At 44.1% G+C, this 24,966-nt stretch overlaps 1 protein-coding gene across 2 annotated transcripts in view; it reads left to right on the forward strand.

Moving 5' to 3' along the window:
• KATNAL2 (katanin catalytic subunit A1 like 2) overlaps window positions 1–17,179 on the forward strand; it is a 57,259-nt gene extending 40,080 nt beyond the window's left edge. For both annotated transcript variants that reach the window (XM_037033868.1, XM_037033871.1), the window contains exons 12-16: window positions 228–319; window positions 2,642–2,752; window positions 15,285–15,447; window positions 16,236–16,338; window positions 16,833–17,179. In XM_037033868.1, the coding sequence (XP_036889763.1) occupies window positions 228–319; window positions 2,642–2,752; window positions 15,285–15,447; window positions 16,236–16,338; window positions 16,833–16,972 (609 nt within the window). In that variant the 3' untranslated portion in view covers window positions 16,973–17,179. The remainder of the gene's footprint in view (window positions 1–227; window positions 320–2,641; window positions 2,753–15,284; window positions 15,448–16,235; window positions 16,339–16,832) is intronic.
• The last annotated feature ends 7,787 nt before the right edge of the window (window positions 17,180–24,966 follow it).

The raw sequence follows: 24,966 nt of genomic DNA on the forward strand, positions 1-24,966 counted from the left end.
AAGTGATACATGGAAATAATTGGGCCCTCCAACCCCACAGGATATTTTAGAGAGAAAAAAACTGTGATGACTATAAAGTTGTTAGTGAAATAACAGTGCAGCATAAATGGTTAATATTATAGTGTGACTTAACTTCCTCCAAATGAAATGGTTAATGTACTCTCTGGGAGCACCTGAGGGCTTTAAATATATGAATTTGAACATGTGGTTGCTTTTCTCCCACCCAGGTGCTATTCGAACTTGCTCGCTATCATGCCCCCTCCACCATCTTCCTGGACGAGCTGGAGTCCGTGATGAGCCAGAGAGGCACGGCTCCTGGGTAACAGACAGGGTTTTTTTGGTCATCACTTCTCCCCTCTTGTAAGTGTGTTTGATGGTCGGAAGCCCATCGACATTTACCAGCAGAATGAGCCTATTAATAAGCCCACAAATTTTCTGCAGACACACGGAAAGGTCTTTAAATTAGATCCTGTTAACTGAATAGCTGATTTAAGTAGTTTTTATAACCGGAGGAAATGTCATCCTCCCTTCCCCCCTTCCCCACAGAGTGGTTTTCAGGACTGAAGACCCCCTAGTCCCACAGTCCCAGGCTGCCACAAAGTAACAGTCCTGCTGGCTTAAAATAGCCGCCCGTGACCACCTCCTCTGGAGCCAGAGGCGCTGCCGGTGGGGACCGGGGCAGCAAAGAGCCGAGTCCCCAGAGGGGCAGTCCTTGACCAGGTGTGAGAGGCCAGGGAAGCCACTGCTTCTCTGTGACAACAGGTTGTGACTCAACATGTTCGAATTTAAATGTGTCGCGTGTGTTATTTCTAAAGATTGAGTGTCTGCTAACGTCCCCAGCAGGAAAAAGACTGTTCATTGCTAGTTCACTTGTGTGTGTGTGTGTGTGTGTGTGTGTTAAAAATGCCTCTCTGCTTTTCTTTTTTTCAGGTGTCCTTCCATCCCTGTTTGTCTGCCCCCCACACCCTCTTCTACTTCGCCCACCCCTCTGGCAAACACCCTAATGTCTGTGTCTATGAGGGTTTGTGTGTGTGCTTCATCTCTTCCCTTCACCCAGCCCCACCCTTTCTGTCTTGATCAGAGGTATTTTTCTCTGAAACTTTTTAGGAAGCTTGGCTCCTCTGGTTTGAAAACAACAGGTCTCTGGGAAATCTCAATAGAACCGCACTTATTAATGGCCTCTAAGGGGCTATCATCAAGGCAGAACTAATAGAAAGCAAATAATCAAAAGCAAATAATCAGCTTGTTGGAAGTATAACCAGAATATAATTTATGAAATTTTACTTACTGAAAACCATGTTCCCAGCAGGAAAAGCCAACCATTAAGGTCCACGGGACTCTTGCCATTGATTGAAATGGGATGATTCCAAGGCTTAGCGGGTGCTGCCAGCCCCGGGCTGGGGCACTCGGCCTCTCCATACGGGGCTTGACGGGCACCGCAACTGCACAGGTGCCAGGCCAGGAGCCCCAGACCGCCCTCATGGTCACTCCCTTTGCAGAGCCCCTGGCCACCTGGTCTGCCTAGCCTGCCTAGCCCTCGTGACCAGTGTACTTGCTCTTACACTTGCTTTGTCAGTCTCCATCCCGGGTCCCCACGGCTGGGACTCAGCTAATCTGGAAGCTTTCCCTTCGGTGTGCTCTAGTTTTGCACTGAATGTCTATTTCCCTGTCAGGAACTTAAACTCGAAAACTAGAATCTTCAACTTGTCAGGCAATCAGGGCAGGTGCTTGGAAGACATCTTGGGTCCTATCATGTTAAAAGAATAATAATCAGGAGCAAATGCTGAGTAAACATGTAACTGTACCGTGAGACTCCTCTCTTAGCAGAAGGTGGTTAGATAGTAAGGGGCATAGTTCCTTAAAAACCACATACCTGCTGCGGGTTGCCACCACGTGCATGCAGAGACGAGCAGCTGGATGTCACCTTGTCCAAGTCAGCCGTTTGTCTGTCCTTTCACGTCCATCTGTGGAAGTGAAGAGGAAGGAGGGCCTGCCGGCCGTGGCCGGTATTTAGAGCCCCCGTACGTGTTCAGATCCTGTAGTGGGCTCCGTCTTGGCAGGAAGGTCTTTGGCAGCGGCGACGAGGAGCTTGGAGGGGGATCTGCTTCCAGCTGCTGCGCAGGCAAAGCACAGGTCCCACGGCACTGTCTCGGCTCTTGTCAGAAGAGTGAAACCGATTCAGAAGAACAGTGGATCCCTTTTTGGACAGTTTCTATCCACACATTATACTAAAAGAAATACTTCCCACAAAAGTTGTTTTAAGCCTGCTATCTAAACAAAAAAGATTGTTTGCAATTATGCTGTTCGCAAAAGGGCAAACGGTACTGTGAGTGGACAGAGCCTGGCAGCATTTCATCTCCCAGTGGCACCGTCTGCCTTCTGGTGATCTTCTAGTTCATTGCCAAGCTTTGGTTTTTCTTTCAATGTCATTGTATTCCTTTACTCTATTACTCTCTTTGGGAAAATAATGCCAAGTGGCTTGTTTTCTCCGTCTCTAGTGGGGTGGCTCCTGAGAATGAGGCAGGGAAAGGGTTAGCTGTCAGATGAGAACCCACCCCACAGTCACTGGTGCTGCCCTTGTCCCGGAGGTGGAGGCGAAGACTCTGCCTGGGGAGAACCTCACCTGCTTGTCTCTGTCTAGGGGAGAGCACGAAGGAAGCCTTCGGATGAAGACAGAGCTACTGGTGCAGATGGATGGGCTGGCCCGCTCGGAAGATCTCGTGTTTGTCTTAGCAGCTTCTAACCTGCCCTGGTAAGAGATTTTGAGAGTACATTTTGAATGCCTTTTCACGAGCCACTGAGTACAGATGAAAGTATTACAGTGACCACTTCAGGCAACGCCTCGTTGTTTGGTTCCCGCCCCGGAAGATAAATCTGAAGGCTTTCCTGTTCAAGTCCTCATCCCTGGCCATCTGTACCATGAAAGCAACTGCCTTAATAGAAGGAACATAGACCAGGGCTACCACTGACAATATTTAAAATGAACATTTTGAGTTTAAAGACAATTTATCTACTGTGTTTAAACAGGACTTTGGCAGAGAACTATAGAATGCTAAAATCTCCAGGACTCAAAGGTATTTCAGAAATAGTATGTTTGGATTTTAACAGTATTAAAGTTAAACTTTTTTTTAAGTTAGGAGGAAAATCTTCTCTTTAATGTTGCACAGTAAACAGGAAGCTAAATAATCTCTAATTAAAAATATAATCTACTTGCAGAGTATTTTACTCAAACTGTCTCCCAGAGTGGTTTAAGAACAACTCTGGAAGTGGAATTGGGGAATAAGAGATGTCAACCAGGGAAAGACAGTATCTACGTGGAGAGTGTATTTTTAAAATAATTATATTCTCTTTATAGTTCCAAGAATGTTTTCACCTACATCATTTCTTTTGAGAGGCAGGTGAGACACAAGACAGAGGGGTGTCAAGGTCAAGGGAAGTCAATCTGCCCAAAGTCAACAGCAAATTTGCCACAGAGCTCAAATTTGTGACTCTCTTCCATCACCCCTGTCCTTCCAGTTCTGCTTCCACGCCGGACATGAAATTTCTGTAGTGTGTGCTAACCCCCCTGCTCCCAAAGCGGTGGTCACTGAGAACAGGGCGTTCATGTGTGGTCTGTTATTCTCAATATGTTCCCAATTTAAACCTGGTTCCACCTCTCCTCAAATTCATAAGATGTTCTCTAACATGCTAAGGTGATGGGCCTTTTACATTTTGAAGACACAGGTTATTTCTAGACATATTATGGTGCCGTACACACAGAGATGTGTCATTTAAATGTGACTGTAGAATCCTTCAGAGAAGGAGTCTCTGTTCCTTCATCCATTTGAAACATGGTTGATCGCAACATCGTGCTTATGTCCCAGGGGATGTTGTGTGGGAACAGGAAGTTCGTCCGTGGCTCTTGGAAGGTCTATGCCCCCAGAGAGACCAACGTGTTCTCATAGAGAACCCTCTGCTCCCGGTGTCATCAAGGACTCTGTTGAGGAAGTTATTGTGCTGCCACAATTTCCCTCAGGTGACCAGTTTGGGGTAAGCCCCAAATAAAATGGCTCAGACAGGCAGAATAAGAAGGGGAGGACAATGCGGCAACCGGCAAACAGTCAAAAATCAAATTTAAGAATCACCCCTCAAAATGTCAAATGGCGAATATACACATGCTTTTAAGCTCGGGTTCTTTTATATCACAGATTACATTGTTACAATGTATCTTGGAACCAATATATTCTAACTCCTATATCCCTGAGCATGGGTGGGATTTAAAGAAACATTTTATTACGAAGAACTCTAAACACTAAAGAAGACAAAACAGCACAATGAACCCACCACTTCCCAGTTTTAGTAACTAACAGTCTTGCCAAATTGGTTTCATCTATTCCTGCCTTCCCCTTCTTTTGGTAGAAATATATTAAATTATATCCAGATTGTTATTTGTCATATACACAAGGGGGGGGGACACAAAAAACCCAGAATTTATTTAGAAAAATTGTGTATTCTTACATGCTTAAACTTCGGTCACCTTCAAAGTACTCTCCATTACATGTAATGCACCTACTGAGACTGCTCTAAACAGTTTTGAACTCACCAATTTTGGTGCCTCTTAGTGCGTCTGCCATTTTTCTGTTTTACCTCTTCCACATCGGCAAAACGTTTCCCTTTGAGGACTTTTCTCATCCAGGGAAACACAAAAACTCACTTAGGATGAGATTTTGAATGGGGACGGCGGTGAACGGGGGTCATGCTATTTTGGTCAAAAACTGCTGAACACTCAGCAGGGTGTGGGCAGGTATGCTCAGAAATCACCTGTCATGAAATGGGCAAATGTGCAGAAAGAGTCTTGAAAAAAAATGCACTGAAGCCAAACGCAGCCTCTCCCCAGTGCCAGCTGGTACACTGACACAGATAGGTTCCTGGGACACTCACCTGGTGGGGAAAGCCTGTACTACCAGGGGCCTGCCCTCCAGAAGATAATTCTGTTTTCTTGGGGGTACCCTCTTGTATAAAAACATTTTTTACATGAGCACAATGCCATCATTAACCCCAATAAAATTAATACTATTTCCTTAATATCATGTAATAGTTTATGTTTAGATTTCCCACAATATTCCAAAAATGTCTTTTTACAATTGATTTACTGAGCTCGTATCCAAACAAGGTTTGCATTTTGTAATTGGTTGTTCTCGTAATTCTCTTTTAATATACAACAGACAGACTCCCTGCTTCCCTCTCTCCCCACTTGCCACCAACTTGACTGCTAGGGAAGTTGTCCTGCAGAATGTCTCAACTTTCTGGATTTGGCTCATTGTATCCTCATGGTAGTATTTAGCTTCTTTTCCTTACCCCTGTAATCACTCTAGACTAAAAGTTAGATGGATTAGATTCAGAATCAATGTAATTTCTGGCAAACATATTTCATAGGTGATGCTACCTACATCATATTGCATTCCATCTATGGAGAGGTAGGTAATGTACCGTTGTCTAGCTTTGAGTTATGCCAAGATAGATCAGTGGAGTCAGGTGTACAGTTCCTATCTGATGCAGACTTCAGCTTGTGGGATCCGTGACATTGTGGATGAGATATGAGACAAATTCACATGGACCACCGAAGTCCTGTGGAGGAAAAGCGACAGCATGGCCACTCAAGAGGAGAGCAGGCTGACCCTTGCTTTGACTGGCTCTCATTGCTTTTCTGGGCACATTACATTGAGGATGGTCCTCATTTACTATGCACAGGTTCACTTTAGGTGATTACGTTTTACAGAAAACAAAGGAAAGAATGTTGCTAATTACTTCAAAGAGAAGGATGTTGCAGGCCAAGGGGAAAAGTGATTGAACTGGTTACACTCTATACTTGGGAGGTTTAGCACAGACTTTAGGAAGTTACAGTAAGCACTTGCTGTCTCAATTCAGGGTGATGGAGTTTTAGCAAAAAACAAGTCTCATATTGGTCTATGTACAAAGCAGGCCTGATTCCCCATGGGGAAACCTATCCATGGGCGTGGGTCCTATGCATCAGACCTCACTCTCCACTGGCTTTTCCAAGTGGGAGCTGGGCCCATGCCACGCAGAATGGTCTCCTATACCTATCAATGGTTTATAGCATCTACTGATGATCTTTGTCTGAGTCACTTATTTCACCAGACTCACAAGAAGTGTGGGTCTATCATTCCTTCTAATTGATAGCTGGGATATTCTCTATAATAGAATTTTCTCTCATCCAGTAGGGTAATTTGACTACCTTGAAATACAGTCTGTACTAGAAAAGCCAGATTCTTTCTCTTTAAATTTTAGAGTCATGAGTTGGTGTCCTAGCAACATCCACTGGTAACCAATGAGTGTTTCTCTCTCTCCCTCTCACTCCCTTCTCTTCCCACCCCTCCACCTGGATCTAGTGACTTGTCAGGTATAGCCCCATCAGTTTTTTTAAACCTTTGTTGAGCTAAAACTCACATACCATATAATCACCCATTTAAAGTGTCCAGTTCAATGGTTTTAACTGTATTTATATAGCTGTACAACCATCACCATAATCAGTTTTAGAACATTTTTCTTTACCCACCAAAGAAACCCTATACCCATTGGCAATCACCTGCCCCCCGACACACACAGCACTAGGCAACCAGTAATCTATTTTCTGTTTCTATAAATTTGCCTACTCTCCTAACAAGTAGAATTATTATGGTAACTCTATACTTCATTATTCAAGGAACTGCACAACTTTTCCAAAGTGCTGTACCATTTAACATTCCTACTAGCAATGGGTGAAGGTGAAGGTTCTAGTTTCTCCACACTCTCATCATTATATTTTTGATTATAGTCATTCTAGTGATGAGAAGTGGTATGTTATTAGATTTGATTTGCATTTCTCTGATGACTAATGATACTGAGTATCTTTCCATGAACTTGGTCAAGTGCTTATCTTCTTTGGAGGAACCTCTTTTTTTTTTTTTTAAACATTGATAACTTTTCTTTTTTTTTTTTAAGATTTAAGATTTTATTTATTTATCTTAGAGGGGAAGGGAAAGAGAGAGAGAGAGAGAGAAATATCAATGTATGGTTGCCTCTCGTGCGTCCCCTGCCAGGAACTGGGAACTGGCCTGCAACCCAGGCATGTGCCCTGACTGGGAATCGAACCGCGATCATGTGGTTCGCAGGCCCGCGCTCAACCACTGAGCCACACCAGCCAGGGCTGGAGAAACCTCTTTTCAAAACCCTTTGTCCATTTTCAAGTTTGCATTTTCATTACTGAGTTATGAGATTTGTTTTATATATCTTCTTTTCTATATATTCATGTCCTTTATCAGATATATAATGTGTAGATATGTTCTCCTGTTCTGTAGTGATTAGTCAGGTCTGCCTGCCTGCCTGCCTCCTTTCTCTCCCCTCCCGTCCTCTCTCCCTTCTTTACTTTTTGAATGTATTTGCCCCCTTTCTCTCCTCTGCTCTCACTAAACTTCCCGTGTCTGTTCTTCCTAGGCCTGGAGCCATTCAGAAGACACTCTCACTGGTTGTTCTACAGCAGTGCTGTTGAATAGAAATATAATGTGAGGCACATTGCACTTGAAAATTTTCTAGTAGCTACATTAAAAACATAAAAAGAAACATAAAATTCACTGTAATGACATTATATTTCACCCAATAGATCTAAAATATTGTCATTTCAATATGTAATCAATATAAAATATTATGATATTTTACTTTTTTTTCATAGTAAGTCTTTGAAATCCAGTGTATGTTTTATACTTACGGCACGTTTCAATGTGGGCTAGCCAGATTCCAGGTGTCTGGCAGCCACACGTGGTTGATGGCTGCCGTACTGTACTGTGCAAATCCAGAGGCTAAACTGTCAATCCCCATGCTGGTGTGGCAGAGACCGGTCAAGGCCTCCCAACAGTCACTTTACCTGAAGTGGAATTTGGGGGTTCGTTTCCTAGTCTTCCTGCCGTTAGGTGTGACTGAGGCCAGGCTTCTTTGTGGTTTGCACAAGACGACCCCAGTTCCACGTGTGCGTTCTGCTCCAGCCCAGGGATCTGCCATTGATTTGCAGAGCCCTGGTTCACTGAGTGGGAAGTACTGTTGAGAGAGTCCCAGTTGCACAGCTAAGGGTGCTCCTTGCTACTGGATTATCATTACTTCTTGGCCTGTTGACTGGGCAGAGCTAAGACATACATAGTTTTACAAAAAAATTTAATCCCTTCCACATAACATGGGCAATTCGGCTCACGATGGGCCAGAGGCATGAAGCTCTATGACAAGGCCTCCCTGTCTCAGTCTGGTCAGTGCTTGTCTCCTCCCCTTGGGCTCTTGATGGACAGACTGCCTTCTTCGTCTTTTCAGATGGGCCACCAGTCAGCGGTTTAATTTTTAGCTTTCTTTTTTCTGGCTTTAAACCTTACTGGCCTTTTGTTTTTCCAAATACAAACTGTAACTTATTTTCTCTAAAGGATTTAAATGCTTAGATTATATAAAATAGAAAATAAAAGTCCCCCATGATCCTTTCCCCAGTCTTCAGGATAACCACTCTTACTAGTTTGGTGCATATTCTTTCAAATTCTTATTTTTTTTAAAGATTTTATTTATTTATCTTTAGAGAGAGGGGAAGGGAGGGAGAAACATCAATGTGTGGTTGCCTGCCACATGGCCCCCACGGGGGACCTGGCCCACAGCCTAGGCACGTACCCTGACTGGGAATCAAACCAGTGACCCCTTGCTTCGCAGGCCAGCAGCGCTCAATCCACTGAGCCACACCAGTCAGGGCATCATGACTACAGCATTTTGATGAGACAAATGGTACAGATTTGGCTTAAGTAAAAAGGAAAAGCTACTTCAGATTTCCCAACCTCAGCACTGCTGACATTTCAGGCCAGAGAACTCTCTGTTTGGGGGCTGTCCGAGGCTCTGCGTGATGCTAAGCAGCATCCCTGGCCTCTCCCCACTAGAGCCAGTAGCACCACCACCCAGCTGTGACCGATATATGTCTCCGGACACGGCCAGATGTTCCTGGGGTGGGGACAAGACCACCCCCCCCAGCGGAGACTCACTGGAGTAATAGCAGGAATGGACACACATTATAGAGATATAAGTTGTCACATGCTCCACAGCTAAACTCTCGATGGTTTGTTTTTTTTAAGAACTCCAAGACTAACTGACCTTGGTTTACTTACAGAAAAGAAAACATATTATATAAATTGTTCTGCATATTAATTTTTTCCTTAATAAAATATTCTGGAAATCTATCCAAATAAATACAGAAAATTCTTCCTTCCTTCCTTTATATCTATGTATGTGCCATTTAGGTCAGGAGGTAATCTATCCCAGGGACCTAACCGTGGGCACTTGGGTTACTCCCACTCTTTGGCCATTACAAATAGTGCCGCAGTGAGTAATGTTGTGCGCATGTTGCTTCGTGTTTTTGCAAAGATGCACTTGGTGTGTCTTTGGGGTAGGTTCCTGGAAGTAGAATTGTTGGTTCAAGGGGTTAATGCATGTGAAATTATAGTAAAGGTTGTACGTTTTGTATTCTCACTAGCATCCTGCTTTCACTACTTAACCTTCTAGTAAGAACATTTCCCATGCCATTAAATAATCCTTGAAAACTGGATATTGTTGAACACACACAATGCTCCCAACTTTTCTCTGTCATAAATAACACCAAAACAAACATCCTTGAAAAAAATCTTTGACAAAAATCTGTTTAGAACAGATTTCTAGAAGTGGAATTGCTGTATCAAAAGGTATAGATTTGTTTTTAAAGTTCCTTGCTACATATTGCCCAAGTTCTTCTCTGAGGAAGTGTATTTTTAAGAATATTGGAACTGACCTTTATATTGGCTTCAGAGTCTTACGTGAGGGAATAAATGTATCTGATTTAAGCAGTCTTTCCCTCTGGGGGGAATAATTAAATCATATCAAACTATGTAAAAACCCAGCCCTAAAATTCCCAAAGAAATTCTTCATGGTTGGGCAGTGGTAGTTCTCATCTATAGTATAATCCAGGGCACTAGGCTATCCTTCACTGCTTGCTAACTTATCATTTTCCCCAGACAAATCAGGTCTGTCTCAAAGGGACGACCATTTTCTCCCTTCTCGGCGGTGACATGCATGCAGCATCTTTGTCTACTCCACACTTGTCCTCCAAGGAGCCCCTTCCCTGATCTATAGCATCACAGAGAGGACAAGAAGAAGGTGAGAAGTAGCAGCTCATCTGAGTCACTGGATATGTACATGAGCAATGAGAAGGATAACACGTGTTGCATTGTCAATATTACCGCTTAAAGTGACAGTCATGTCAGAAGTGTTTAGTGAGCACAATGAGGGCTAACCTGACCCACCTCGATCGCTGAGTATACAGAAACTCACACCTAGGAATCCGCAGGGAAACAGAATACTGAACAGGGCCATTAAGGCAAATGCCGTCTTTAAATACCTGTTTAACTCGATGGTGGTTGGTACAAACAAGGTGTGAAAATTATATGTGTGAAGCATGTTCAAACTCACCTTTTCCTTGCTCTTTGCAAAAGGGCTAGACATTTTACTATCCCTCTTAAAAATCGGAAACCTGGTATGACCAAACTCTGGATTTAAAAAAAAACCACCCCAAACGCTAACATTTAGAAGGCATAAAATCGAAGAGATTACTGCACTGAGTGGAAATATACCTAGGTAAACTACTCCTTCCCGAATGAATTCACTCCTCTCTGGTATATTTCTAGAGCGTATGCATGTGACGGCGGAGCTCAGCAGGCGTAACCCCGTACTGTCCACAAAAACTCCACACGGCCCCTGGGCTCTAGGGTGAAGCGGGAAATGTAGGTGTAAGCTAGCCTATGCGGGGCTCACTGTGGGAAAGGAGGTAACCTCCATGCTTTGCTCATCAGCTCCCCGTCGTCTACCAAAGAATACTACAGTTCCTTCGCCTGCTGTTCAAGGATTGCCACGACCACTCACTTCCTGTTGGTTGTGGATGTACTGCAAAGACTTTGCTTACAAAACTTTGCTTTTCTCCAATCATGCTGATAGTTTGCACTATTGAATGGACGAACTGGAATTGTTAGGTTTCCAAACTGTAAAATTTGGAATGATCTTTGTCCCAGGAAGCACATAGCTTAGCAGGGAGACAAACTAAGGGGCTGAGGCATTTTTGGCGCTGGAGCCCATGTGCTCGATGGCAAGGCCATACAGCCCACGCACACTGTCCAGGTGGCCAGCGGGCATGGGTTCAGTGGCCGGGCCCTGAAGTCTGTCAACCTCCTCTCTAGCTCACATGTCACTCACTGGTTGCTTTTGCCCTTTGAGGTGATGGAAATACCAAACAACCAGAATAAAGAAGACATGAGAACACAATAACTAATTAAAAATCAAAGTGTAAGAGCTGAAGGGAATGTTTTCTGGTTGTGACAAGTTAAATTTTTTCATATAAATATATTGGCATAAAGAATGATTCCCGGGTACATTCCATTTGTCCTTTGTTTCCTCCCTCGCATGACTATATTGTTATTGATGTCATTAAAAGTACATTCATCAGGCCCTGCTGTCAGAGACTTGCACTTATTTTGTGCCCACAGGCAGTTTTGAGGTAAATCTCTTGCTTTAGGGCATTAGCTGATCAATACAGACATCGATAGGGAGGGATTGTTTTCCCACCTCCCTCTGCATGAAGTCACTTTGGGCAGAATGGGGAGACCAGGAAGAAGGCGCCCCCGCAGAGCCCTCCTTCTGCAGTCCCCTGCCTCTTCAGGAGGGGGCGACTCGTGCAAGGAAGGGCCATGGAAAAACATGGCAATTGACCATCCCAGCTCTGCCATTTTCCCCAACTTATCTACTCTTCCTTCCTGATTCTCAGTCGGATCTCAAGTCTTCTTTGTCTTTGATGTTTATGGGACCAACTTGCCTGCACTTCAAGCCCAAAACCTCCCTCTTCTTGCCTTTATTTACTGATAAGTCTTATTCATGTCTATATATTGGAGACTTGGTAGTGATAATACACTTGACAGGTGGTTAAATTGCTGAAATGAACTCATTCCTAAAAAGTGAGTTTGTTCCTTTTCTCTATTAAAAGATCTTCCCCTGCCCTTTCTCCTTTCCCTCCCCACACACCTTGCCCTCCCTTCCCTCTAATTGAGCCACCTCTGCCTGCTGTCTAAATCACCTCTGGATTCATTCATTCAATTTCATCTTCTTAGAGACATGTCTTCTAGAGCCTTCTTACCACCTCCGGATGGCACTGATTGTCCTCCCCCCAACCCCCCCCCCCCCCCCAGTGTGCAGAGAAGGCCCTGGAACCTCACCTCATCGTCCTGGGAGGCTCCTTCTCTACCTGTGACAGACTGTTTGTTTCTTGGATCCCACGTGGCCCTTTGGTTTGGTTTCCTGTCTCCTTCTGGTCCTCCAGTACTTTCCTGATAAGGACATATGGGAGGTAAAAATTTTTAGGTTTTGCATCTTGAAAATACCTTTATTTTATCTACCAACTTAATTAATGGTTTGAGATTTTTTCCTCAGAATTTTGAAGGCCTTGCTTGATCTCCTTTTAATATCTCATGTTGCTGATGAGAAGTCTTCTTCTTAATCCTTTGTGCATAATCTGTATCCTTCTTTCTGGAAGCTTTTATGATCTTCTCCTTGTTCCCAGGGTTCTGAGAATTCACCAGGATGTGACTTGGGAGTGCACTTGGCAGTGCCTGTGCTGGCAGCGGGCAGTGACAGAGGCACGGGCTCCCTAGTCTCACTCTTTGGGTTCAAATTCAGTGCCATTGGTCACTAGCTTTCCGACCTCAAGCCAGCTACTGAACCTCTGTGCCTCAGTTTCCTCATTTTATTTTTTTTTTGAGTTTTGTACATTTTTTGAAGATTTTATTTATTTATCTTAGAGGGGAAGGGAAGGAGAGGGAGAGAGAGAGAGAGAGAGAGAGAGAAATATCAATGTATGGTTGCCTCTCATTCATCCCCTGCCGGGAACTGGCCTGCAACCCATGCATGTGTCCTGACTGGGAATTGAACTGCGATCATGTGGTTTGCAGGCCCATGCTCAATCCAGTGAGCTACACCAGCCAGGGCAGTTTCCTAATTTTAAAATGGAGATAATAACAGTATCTACCTCATAGGGTTGTCATGAAAATTAAGTGAATTAATAGCCGTAAAATGCTTAAAATAGTGCCTACTATCTAGTGTTATTTAAGCATTTTTATTAATATTCAAATGTGAAAAAAAACCTCTTAGAATTCTGCAAAGTCTCCTTGACCCTGTGCCTTGAGTATTAATGTTGCTGATGAGGTTGGGAAGAGGCGGGCAGGTCTCTGCTGGGAGATGAATTTCAGTGGGGTGAGGCCGATGAAGAAATGGGTAACTGTTATCACTGTTAAGGTGCCCCTGGACTATGGATTCCCAGCTCAGAATTGGGAGAACAACGGGGAAAGAAAAAAACACAGTCTTTGAAGAAATCTGGCCACTCCAGTTTAGAATTCGCATGTGTTCCCAGAAGGCTGTTTCTTTTTCAATCTAAAAGGAAATATCATGACACAGATTCAGAATGGCAGTAAGAAAAATGGAACGATGTTTTGGATATTCTCAGAGTCTTTATGAAAGAGAAATATATGGTGACCATGTTATCATTATTAGTCTTTTTTGATGGTGAAGCTGGATCAGCACACAGGCATTTCTGAATTTCTATACTTGGAAGGCAAACAAATGGTATCTTTCCTTGTAGGAACTTGAAATTTGAACAAATGAGGAGTTTGCAGACTTACCCTCAAAATGATACATTGATAATAGGAATGGTAATTCAGGGTAACCAAAGAGCCCTAGTTAATGAGGGGAAGCTTTACATTAAGTAATAATTCCAAATAATACATTTAGAATTTAAGAAATGTAAATCACCATTTTGTATCACTCTCATGAAAAATCGATTCGAAGACCATCAATGATGCGAAACCACGAGCTGAAAGGGGTTGGGGAAAGTATTCACATAGTGTCAGAGTATCGTACATAGAACCTTACTATTTGAAAGAGGTTGTTTTACAGTGGAGAGATACGCTGTCACCAGATGGTCCCAGGAATTAAACACCACATCACCAACGGGGAGAAAACAGGTGGATCCCAATATAATAAATATGAAAACACCGTCATCTATTAATGTACTTGCCAAAAATGTTTATCCTGATTCTAATAATTAAGCTTTCTGATCCGACTTCCAGTCTTAAGACAACACAGGCTGAAGGAACCAGTTACATGACTCCATGAAGAAAACATCAGCCAAATCGAGAGAATGTGGGACTTTCTACAACTAGCTTCCTCCTTTCGAAAAGGGGCTAGGGCGAGGAGGCCGGTCCCTCATGAGATTTAAGAGATATAGCCGCATGTAATGCATGATCCTTGATTAGATTTTGGTTGGAAAAGCTATTGATATTTTTGACATGGGTAGAGAGATATTAATATAGAATGAGCACTAGCCATATTGTGCCCTCAATGTTAATTCTGTCGGGTGCCAAGGTGGTGTTGTAGCTATGTAAGAAAATGTTTTTTTCAGGGCAGGGGCTGGGGGAACCCCAGAAAAAGCATCTAGGGGTGGGATTTCATGATGTAATTTACTTTGAAATAATTTAGCTAGATAGATAGGAAGCAGATACTGCAAAATGTTAACTGTTGTGGAATCAAGATGGTAGGTATATGGATATTCTTTGTTTTATTCTACTTGGTTGAACATTTTATATTAAGAAATTTAGGGGAATGGCCTGCAGATGCAAAATTGCATGAACCTGGCCTGATGGTGTTTTAGGAGGGAGCGTGGTGAGTGCACCAAAGGGCCACGTTTGCACTGGGCGCCCTGGAAGGAGCACTGGCTGAGTTCACCAGAGCAATGGAGGGAGATACTCATTCGCTCCAGGATCTATGAGAGTTTCGGAAGAATTAATGTATGTCCCAGAGTGCCCGAATTATTGCGGGAATAATTTACTCACTGGCAGGATCAGCTTGAACAATTCATGTTATAACTGCAATGGAAATGCTCCTTGTTTAGTTGTTGTTACATTATTTTCCCCAAATTAAGTCACTTAAAATGACCTTTACATAAACTATTTTTAGGACATATTTTCTTTCTTATTCTTTTTTAACCAATTCTTCCTCCCAAACAACATTAAGTAATTGTCCTGTCCATTCAGGCATAGATATAGAGTAACAGTTAAAAGGCAGAATTGCTTCCTGCAGTGCAAAATCCTTCTTGAACTGCACTAGCTGCTGAGGAAGTAAGTTTCCTGTCCCAACCAGTTCCTCTGTTTCGGCCCTGACTTCAGGGAGCTGGACTGTGCCATGCTGCGCCGCCTGGAGAAGAGGATTCTGGTTGATCTCCCCAGCCAGGAGGCCAGGCGGGCCATGATCCACCACTGGCTGCCCCCGGTGAGCAAGAGCAGAGCCCTGGAGCTGCGCACAGAGCTGGAGTACGACGTGCTGAGCCAGGTAAGCTGCTTGGGGAGAGGCATCTGGAGGCCAAGCAGCCACCACATGACAGTCCTAGGTGGGATCTTCTCATGAGCTGTTCCGAGCCTCTTCCTTGAGTCTCTTAGAAGAGACCCAAGCTCCCATCAATGCAACTGGCCTCTTCTTTACAAAAGAATGAGGAAGTTCTCTGCCACTTGGAAATATTGAAGCAGAGAAACAAGATGGTATAGTGGGAATAGCACAGGGTTGGACTTGGAGAAACCGATGGTCAAATCCATCTTACTAGCTGTGTGACCTCAGGGGAGTCGCTTACTCTGTGAACCTCAGCTGCTTTGTCTATAAAACTCGCACTGCAAGGAATTCCCGTGACAATTAAATGACAGTTTCTCACGAACTCAAACGCTCTAGTGACATGTCTGTTTGTCCTCATCGTCTCTGCTGTCACTGCCTCCTCTGAGTACACCTTTAAACTTGATGCTCACTGAAGTTCCTCAAAAGCAGCTTTGGTCTTCTTACAAAAATCAGTGTCTGCTAAATCTGATCATCCTTGGATTTGGCACAGGGGCACCGTGAGGCTAATGTGGGTGGTCTAGTCCTTCACCAACATTTTATCACATAAATTTGGATGGAATTAGGAAGCTGTTTATTGTCCCCAAGCATGATCTATCTGGGGATCTTCGTGTAGTGTCCATGCGGGCCAGCTGCAGAAACTAAGCGGCTGCTCTGATCCTGGGTCCTGCCCAGAAGGACGTAATCACCACCAGCGTTCTGCCTGCTGACCAGGGGTTGGTTTGTGGCCGTTTCAGGAGACTGAGGGCTACTCAGGCTCGGACATTAAGCTGGTCTGCAGGGAGGCAGCTATGAGGCCTGTGAGGAAGATCTTCAACGCACTTGAAAACCACCAGTCAGGTAAAGGTGGGATCACGGCAAAGGTGCGTTGGGAGGCTAATTTGGTTTAGAAATCCAACTCTCACCAGCAGATGGAGCCTTGCGCCTGATCTTGGTGGCTCTCTACACTTGTTCTGATCTTGGTCGAATCATTCTGCCTGCACTCAACTTGTTCCTTGGGTGCGCTGTTTTGGACCAACTTTCCCCCAAGATGATAAAATCCTCAGGCTTTTACTTCTCTGACACACTATGTAAGGCTAGATCCACTGTGGGACTATATAAATATTAAATAAAACTTTGATGATACATTTAAGTCACATATTTTTGTCTGGGCTTCAGGGGTTGAGCTGTGCATTGAAGAATTTTCTCCCAAGCCCTCTTTAGCCTTGTCTTTTCTGCATCAGCCATTAAGAATGCTGCATTATGCATCGCCTTGAAGGAGGGCCTGTTAGCGTTTCGGGAGCATTGATCACCCTAAGGTCGATCGTTGTGCCCTTACTGTTGTTTCTATCCAGAGAGCAGCGATTTACCTGGGATCCAGCTGGACACCGTGACCACTGCCAACTTCTTGGATGTACTAGCTCACACAAAACCTTCAGCAAAGAATCTGACACAGAAATACTCAGCCTGGCAAAGTGAGTTCGAGTCTGTTTGAAATCACATTTCCTCTGACCTGGCCACAAAGGCAACCGCAAGGGCCTTCTGGTTGATTAGTGAACATAGAAGAACATAATGACTGAAATAAGAGGAAATTATTCCTGAAGACTGAATTAATTTGAACAACTGTATTTGCTTTGGAAGTATATTTTCATTAATGATTCATATTGATGTCAGCAAATAGTAAAGATTTCAGTGACAGGTATGTGTGCTGTTAGGTCACGCAGTGGAGAGTTTTCTTGCAATTGGACTCCATAAAATTTTGATGAACAATTTCTTGCAGTGTTTCTCACTTACAACTGGTGTCTTCATTTCAAAGGGAGATGTAGTTAGGAAAACTGTGCTGGAATGCACAGAATGGCTGTGGGTTGGGGAGCCAGGCAGAAGCTAAGCTTGACAGACCATCTGACCTGCTGACACTTCAAGGGTGGGTAGGGGTGGGAGTGAGAAGGAAATGTAGAGTCTCTTTCTTTTGACAATAGTCTGGATCTCACCAGCTCTGCCTAATTCTGACCTCAGCCGGGTGTACCAGCAGCAAGCCCCCAGCAGGCTAGGCCTCACTCGGAAGTGCGCCAGCTCTAGAGGTGACGGCTCTGAGTCCAGTGTTGACAGCAGTGGTGACTAGCACATCACCAGCACCAGCTACCAGCTTGAGAGTTTTGAGTTCTGACCCCCAATACAACTTTTTTATCCTCCCCCGTGGACATTTTTCTTTGCTCTTAGAGAGGGGAAGGGATAGAGAAACATTGATGTGAGAGAGAAGCATTGATTGGTTACCTCCTGTACATGCCCAGACCCAGCATCAGGTCTGGACCTGGCCTGGAGCCTGGACCAGGGACTGAACACACAACCTAGCTATGTGCCCTGAACGCACACCCTTCAGTTAAGGGATGATGCTCCAACCAACGGAGCCACACTGGCCAGGGCCCTAGTAACATTTTTTGACACTTCACATCTCACATGCACTGCCCTTCTCTTTCTATAACCACAGCACTCCATTGGATCCAAAGCTTAGAATGGAGTACCCGAGCTTCTAGAATAGTCATCCTGAGTCTTCCCTGCTCTTAGGCCCCTCCATATTTCTTATGGGTTATAAACAGCTAGAAGCATTTCCCTTGGAAACCCATAATCTGAGAAGCGTCTACTTTGAACTCCTAATAAATCTGGAAGGCTTCCACTATGTCATCCCTATTCCCAACTGGAACTTATCCACAGTAAGTCACTTTCTTTTCTCTCCCTTACCTTGTGTTCTTCATCCCTGCAAGGCGGGCTCTTCTTCTGAAGAGAAACTTCCAGGAAATGAGACATTTTGAATAGCTAAGTATTCCAAAGGACTTTAGCCTTTTAAACTAAAACAAAGCATTTGGGGTATATTATTTTGAGCAAAATATTCTCAAATGCCTCTTAAAAGGCAGTCATGGAAAAATACAGGCAAATTTAAAATATACCGTATATAACAAATTTGCAATCAACAAAGACATTTTATCTTAGGATATGCTAAACAGCTTCGTGATCACTAGGCTGCCTACAGATACCTAGATGAACAGGTCTCTAGCTAAATGGTCTCAGAATGCTGCACTGTTCAATTTCCAACATCTGCTTTCTGTGCTTTTGGGTTACTTTCTTGATCAGGCTGCCAGCTGACATTTCTTGTAGCTGTTAGTACATTTGCTTATGGCTGCCGCCATCCTTTCTGATGTTATAAAATCCCAATTAGATGGAGCTTCCACTGTCGTTCATTTGCTGTGGCTGGGAAGTAGGAGAGTTTGCACTTCATGTGCAGTTACTGGTGAACAGGTGAAGGGGCAGGAGACAGTCCTGGGGCCAACATCCTTTGAAACAACACATTTGGGCCTGTTTAGCTTACTGCTCGTTCCTGACTCCAGTCCAGGTTAAGAGTGGTTTTGCCACCCCTCACAGTAAATACATGCAATCTTCCGAGTCCAACCCCGCCCCCCCCACAGCCTGCTGTGTACTTAACATATCTCCACTTCCTTCCCCCATGCCTTTTAGGAATCTCCAAGTTCATCTTTGTAATACTTTCACCTTTGTTCAGTCACATATTCAATCCTTCTCTCCTCTTTCCCTTGCAAAGTCTGTCTCCAAATAATTATGCATGTATACTTTTAGGTCATTCTTTATTTTAGTGGCTTTGTAAAATTCAGTCTCATACATTAAAATTTCTTGCTTTAGATGAAGTAAAATGTAGCTCTTTCATCCCTGCCCTGTCCCTACCACACAAACACACCTTTCCCTATCATCCCACTAGTTATGCTATGATTTGACGTTAACTCAGTAAACTGTATTTCTATGAGAACTGTACACTGTTCACTGCAGAGCCAACTAGTGAATCAGGGTTACATTCTCTCTTCTGGTGAGTTTTGTCTTTCCTTGAATTAATAACTAGCCCCCCCCCACCTGCTTTTCAATTGCTTAGTTTTCTGAGTACTTTTTTTTTTTTTTTTTTTTGCAACACATCATCAGATCTATCAGGTCTCCATCGGTATTATTTTCCAAATGGCCACATATCAGATCAATTTTCAGTTCCATCCCCATGCTCTCTGCTGCTGGCCCTTTAAGGGAAAGGGAACTGAGGACCACTTGAAATAAGCAGACATGTACCTAATTCCCATGGTCAGCCCTGTATCCACTACTATGTCCACTGTCCCCCAGCCCTTAACTATCACGTTCTACTTTATCAGAAAATACACCTCCATTCTCCTGTCTAGGCTGCGGGGGCTCATTTGGCTGCTCAGGGTGGGTGGGTCTGGGGCTCCAGCCATTTTGTTTGCTGGTTTGGAACCAATTCCTTGCTTCTCAACCCTGCCTCACGCCTGGCTTCCTCTCTATTTAGTATTTCCCAACCTTGAGTCTTTGAGGTGGTTCTTCAGGATGAATTTTGCTTTTTTTCTTTGCACTGGTTTTAATGAGCAACCCTTTATCTGCTTACCATCTTCCAAACAATTGTACTCTCTCCCCCATGGGTGTCTCCTCTACCACTCTCTCTTGGCCTGCCCTTGTGGATTTATACTTTCTTTATTCCTCTCCACTTATTCTAGTGGGGCTTTGAGAAAGAGAGAACTAACATATGACTAATCTGCTCTGCTTATAGAGTCTGCATGTTTTTTCTTTAAGTAGATTAAAAGCCTATCTAAGTTTATAGGGCTATATGAGATTAGCCTGTTACTGGAGGAAATTTTAACCTAATCCAACATGTGGTATTTTCTTCTAAAGCAGAGCTCACCACTCAAATCCCTTTAGGACCCTGGAACATAGTAACACCTGAGTAAAGCAAGCTGGGTGTAAGATAAGGAAGCGCTGGGGACTGTGGGGAAGTGGGGAGAGCCACAACTACAGTCAGTGGAAATGACAGCAGTGGCTCAGCCCCAGTTGAATGTGGAAACCTGGACCTGCCATTGCCAGAACTTCCTCTCTTCTTAGGAAAACCAGTAACTGATCTGCACTTGAAATACCCGAGTCAGGTCTTGGCAATAAGATTAACTCTCTGCCTGTAGAATTCTGGCTTGTTTCCCACACTTCATCTCATCTGAAATAACCCCCTCCCTCTTACCGGCTTTAATTATCTTCATCATTGATCAATATCTCTGGTGTAGTAGGTTGTATGTTTCATCTGTATGCCCTACTCAAATGTTAACACCATGGTTGTGATACTTTTTTTCACTGGTACTGAATGAATGAAACATTCTTTAAAATGGCACAGGCCAAAGTGCTTACTTAGCTCATTGCACATGACCTCTTCTCTGAGAGGACTTACACAACCGTCTTGAACTTGTCAGTGCCCTGTGGACTGTCAGATTTATTTTTATATGCATCAGTTTACCGGCTAGAAGGTATGTGGTATTAACTAGGTATCCAAGGACCTGGAGCTACATTCTGCTCTCTCTTCCTCAGTGATTCACCCACAGTGGGCAACTAACAGTTTGATCTTCTCAGGCTCATCAGCCAGTGAAACAAACAGGTGTTTTGTATGATATGAAAGTAAGCATTGAAAAAAGTAAGGTATTCAAACTCATTTGGTTTTAACAGATACGCAGTTTAAATTATGATACTTTCTGGTGCTCGGGTACCTTGCTCTGGTTGCTTCTTAAAGACAGCAGCATGCTTTGGGGTAGTAGCCCTTGACAGCTGGCATACTACAGAGTCAGCAAAGGCCTGTGCATTTATGTTGAAAAACACTTCTGTGATATATGCCAAAGAAACCCGACAATGCAAAACAGCTCTGTGCAAACAACTGCATATGAAAAAGGGATTCCACTGCTTGAGGCAGTTTTCAGTGAAACAGATTAGTGTGATTTTTAAAATTGTCCATTATTAGATCCCCAAAGTTCCCCAGTTTCATATGACAGGAACAATGATTCATCCAAAACCAACTGAACACAGCCCTATCTTTGACTCACCTGTCCAACACACTACTGTGACATTTAAGTGTGAAATGAAGGGAGAGGTCCTGCGGGGATTTCTGGTGCCCACCACTGCACAGGTATTCGATGGAACTGTCACTTCGGGGAGCCCCCTTCTTTCCCAAGACATTAGGGTCAGCTCCGACCATGTGGGAGGGTGGGCAGGCAGCCAGAGCTCCTGCAAAACCAGCCGACTCTGGAGGCCTGAAGGCAGTGGGCACTACAACCACAAGTCCCCACCACTGGCCTGGCACCCTGTCGTCCTCTGCACCCAGCCAGCACCTAGCTCACAGCAGACACTCAATGACATCTCCTGACGATGGGTATTCTCAAATACCCTTTCTAGTCCTAAGCTGTGACTCAGTCCCTTTTCTCGGCCCAGGACAGTACTACAGTAAACTTGATGCAAATATTGTCCTTGAGGTTAGTACCACAAGATAGCCCTGTAAATGGGAGGGATGGAAAATAAAATCCTAAGTTTAGTTTTTAAATCTCCTTCATGAGGTCCCAAATAAGACCACCCAGTTGAGCCGGGTATGTTTATATTAACCTGGATCTAAACCAAGATTTTTATTTATCCTCATGAACCTGACTGTGGACAGGTGGTTAGCAAGCCCTATATAATGTTTGCTAAATCAATAAAATATCAGACTGAGATTTTAATGGCCCACAGGGCCAAACCAGAATGGAGGAGTACGGAGAAGCCATTTTTCTTGGCTGGATGCACTGCGCTCAAGTGATCTCCCCCATTCCTGTCACTCTATTTAATTCCTGACCATCAGTGATGCCTACCTCTTCGCTTCAGCGCTAACCTGTCTCCGGAACATCACATTCATTATTTCCAAGAGTCTAAGGGGGCTTCCCCAGGGCAACAAGTCTAAAATGAATCTTATTTTCTCCTCCCTCCCCATAGCTATACCTTCTAGCATTAAATTCCTATAATATTTACAGCTAGTTTTCCATTGGTTCAGTAACCATCTGAGTTGGTTCAGTAACTGTGTTGTAGCAGGTATTTTTTTTTCTTTTTTTAAAATATATTTTATTGATTATACCATTACAGTTGTTCTATTCCCCCCCTTCAATCCCCTCCACCCTGCACACCCCCTCCCCCACCATTCCCCCCTTTAGTTTATGACCACATGTCTCAAGTTCTTTAGATTCTATATTTCCCCTACTATTCTTGCCCCCCCCGTCTATTTTCTACCTACTGTCTATGCTATTTTCTGTACCTTCTCCCCCCTTCTCCTCCTCCCACTCCCCTGTTGCTAACCCTCCACGTGTTCTTCATTTCTATGGTTCCACTCCAGATCTAGCTGTCCTCTTAGTTTGCTTTTGTTTTAGGTGTGGTTGTTAATAACTGTGAGTTTGCTGTCCTTTCACTGTTCCTATTTTTGATCTTCTTTTTCTTAGATAAGTCCCTTTAACATTTCATATAATAAGGGCTTGGTGATGATAAACTCCTTGAATTTGATCTTATCTGAGAAGCACTTTATCTGTCCTTCCATTCTAAATGAAAACTTTGCTGGATAAAGCTTGGATGTAGGTCTTTGGATTTCATGACTTGGAATACTTCTTTCCAGCCCCTTCTTGCCTGTAAGGTCTCTTTTGAGAAATCCGCTGACAGTCTGATGGGTACTCCTTTGTAGGTGACTGTCCCCTTATCTCTTGCTGCTTCCAGGATTGTCTCCTTCATTTTAATCTTGGCTAAGGTAATTATGATGTGCTTTGGTGTGTTCCTTCTTGGGTCCAACTTCTTTGGCACTCTCTGAGCTTCCTGGATTTCCTGGAAGTCTATTTCCTTTGCCAGATTGGAGAAGTTCTCCTTTACTATTTGTTCAAATATGTTTTCCACTCGTGGCTGTTTCTTTTCCCCTTCTGGTACCCCTATAATTCGGATGTTGGAAGGTTTAAAGATGTCCTGGAGGTTCCTAAGCCTCTCCTCATTTTTTTGAATTCTTGTTTCTTTATTCTTTTCTGGTTGGGTGTTTCATTCTTCCTTCTGGTCCACTCCATTGATTTGAGTCCCAGTTTCCTTTCCATCACTATTGGTTTCCTGTGCATTTCCCTTCATTTCAATTAGTTTAGCCTTCATACGTTCCTCTAATTTGTGACTATAATCAACCAGTTGTGAGCATCCTGATCACCAGTATTTTGAACTGTGCATCTGAGAGGTTTGCTATTTCTTTTTCGCTTAGAGTTATCGGCTCTGGGGCTTTGAGTTCTTCTTGAGCCATATTTTGGACTGTTTGTGCCTATTACGTATGAGGAGCGGAGCCCTAGGTGTTCACCAGGGCAGGGCAACTCAGTGGCTGGGTTGTGACGCTGTATGTGGGGGTGGGGTCAAAGAAAATCAGTGGTGGTCCCCTCTGCCTCCTCCCGCCACCGGGGCCCATGCGGTCCATCTCACTGCTCACTCCTTTGCTGGGTTTATCTGAGCTCGAGAATGTGCAATTGTGCTCAGCCTGCCCCGCACCCTCACTTGGTCCGTGATGCTACCCTGGTTGCCTGCGTGCCTGGGTCGCCTGGGTTGGGGGATCCTTCCTGCCCGACCCTGCTCTGCTGCTGGCTCTGCCCCTCTGGTCCCAGTTGAATGGTTCGTTGTTGTCAGACTTCTGTATAGTTCAGTTTTCTGTTCTTTGGCTGCGTCTTTGTTTACTAAACCTTTGTTGTATCCAAACTTGGTTGTGGGAGAAGGCACAGTGTTTCCACCTACGCCTCCATCTTGGCGGAAGTAGCAGGTATTTTTTTAAAAGTGAGACAATGGCCCTGATGGTAGGGAAAAGAGACACATGAAGCCTTATGTGTCATCTAACAAGTGCTTCACAGGCTTGATGGAGCGAACACCTCCTTCCATCCTGCAGCCGGGGTGACATCACTGAGGGATGGAGTATTCATCATGTCTTGTGTGTTCTTCTCAGCTCCTCAAGCCGTAAGGCTCCTCAAGGCTCAGTCCCTTTCCTGCATGCTTATCTCCTACCCTGGCACGTAGCACAGAGCAACTGGCAAACGAAGACCCATGGGCCCAGGAGCCCAGCTAACAGGCCAAAGTTGAATGTGGCCCCCCCACCAGGCACCAAGCAGCACTCTACCTGCACGCTGAGCTTTCCTCTCCATGCGGCTTCGGCTTTGCTGAGGGGGTTTCAATGTACTAGAATCCCTCTCTTTCTCTCTCTTCTTTAAAACTCTCAGGAAGACTTTCCCCATTGAACAAACTACAGAGGTGATTTCTACCAACCCTTTCCAGATTATTAAACGTGGACACCCCTGCTACATCTCCACCAGGACCAATAACTAGCACTTGCCTGATTCTATCCTAAGTACTTATTATGTGAATCATGCATCCAACCCTCACAATAAGCCAAAGTAGTGGACATGATCATTATCTCTACTATAGAGATAAGGGAAGGGCAGCATGAGAGGCTAACTTGCCCAGGATCACAGAACTATGTGCTTGCTGCTCAGGCTCCCAAATCTATGCTCTCCTCCACTCCACTCACTTTCTGATCTGGGGTGGTGGCCCCGTCACATCTGTCTTTTCCACTCTAGGATGTTTAAGGACCGAGTTGCAGCA

This window comes from Sturnira hondurensis, unplaced genomic scaffold (genome assembly GCF_014824575.4).
Source record: "Sturnira hondurensis isolate 20B ecotype Veracruz unplaced genomic scaffold, ASM1482457v3 Scaffold0001872, whole genome shotgun sequence".
Taxonomy (NCBI): domain Eukaryota; kingdom Metazoa; phylum Chordata; class Mammalia; order Chiroptera; family Phyllostomidae; genus Sturnira; species Sturnira hondurensis.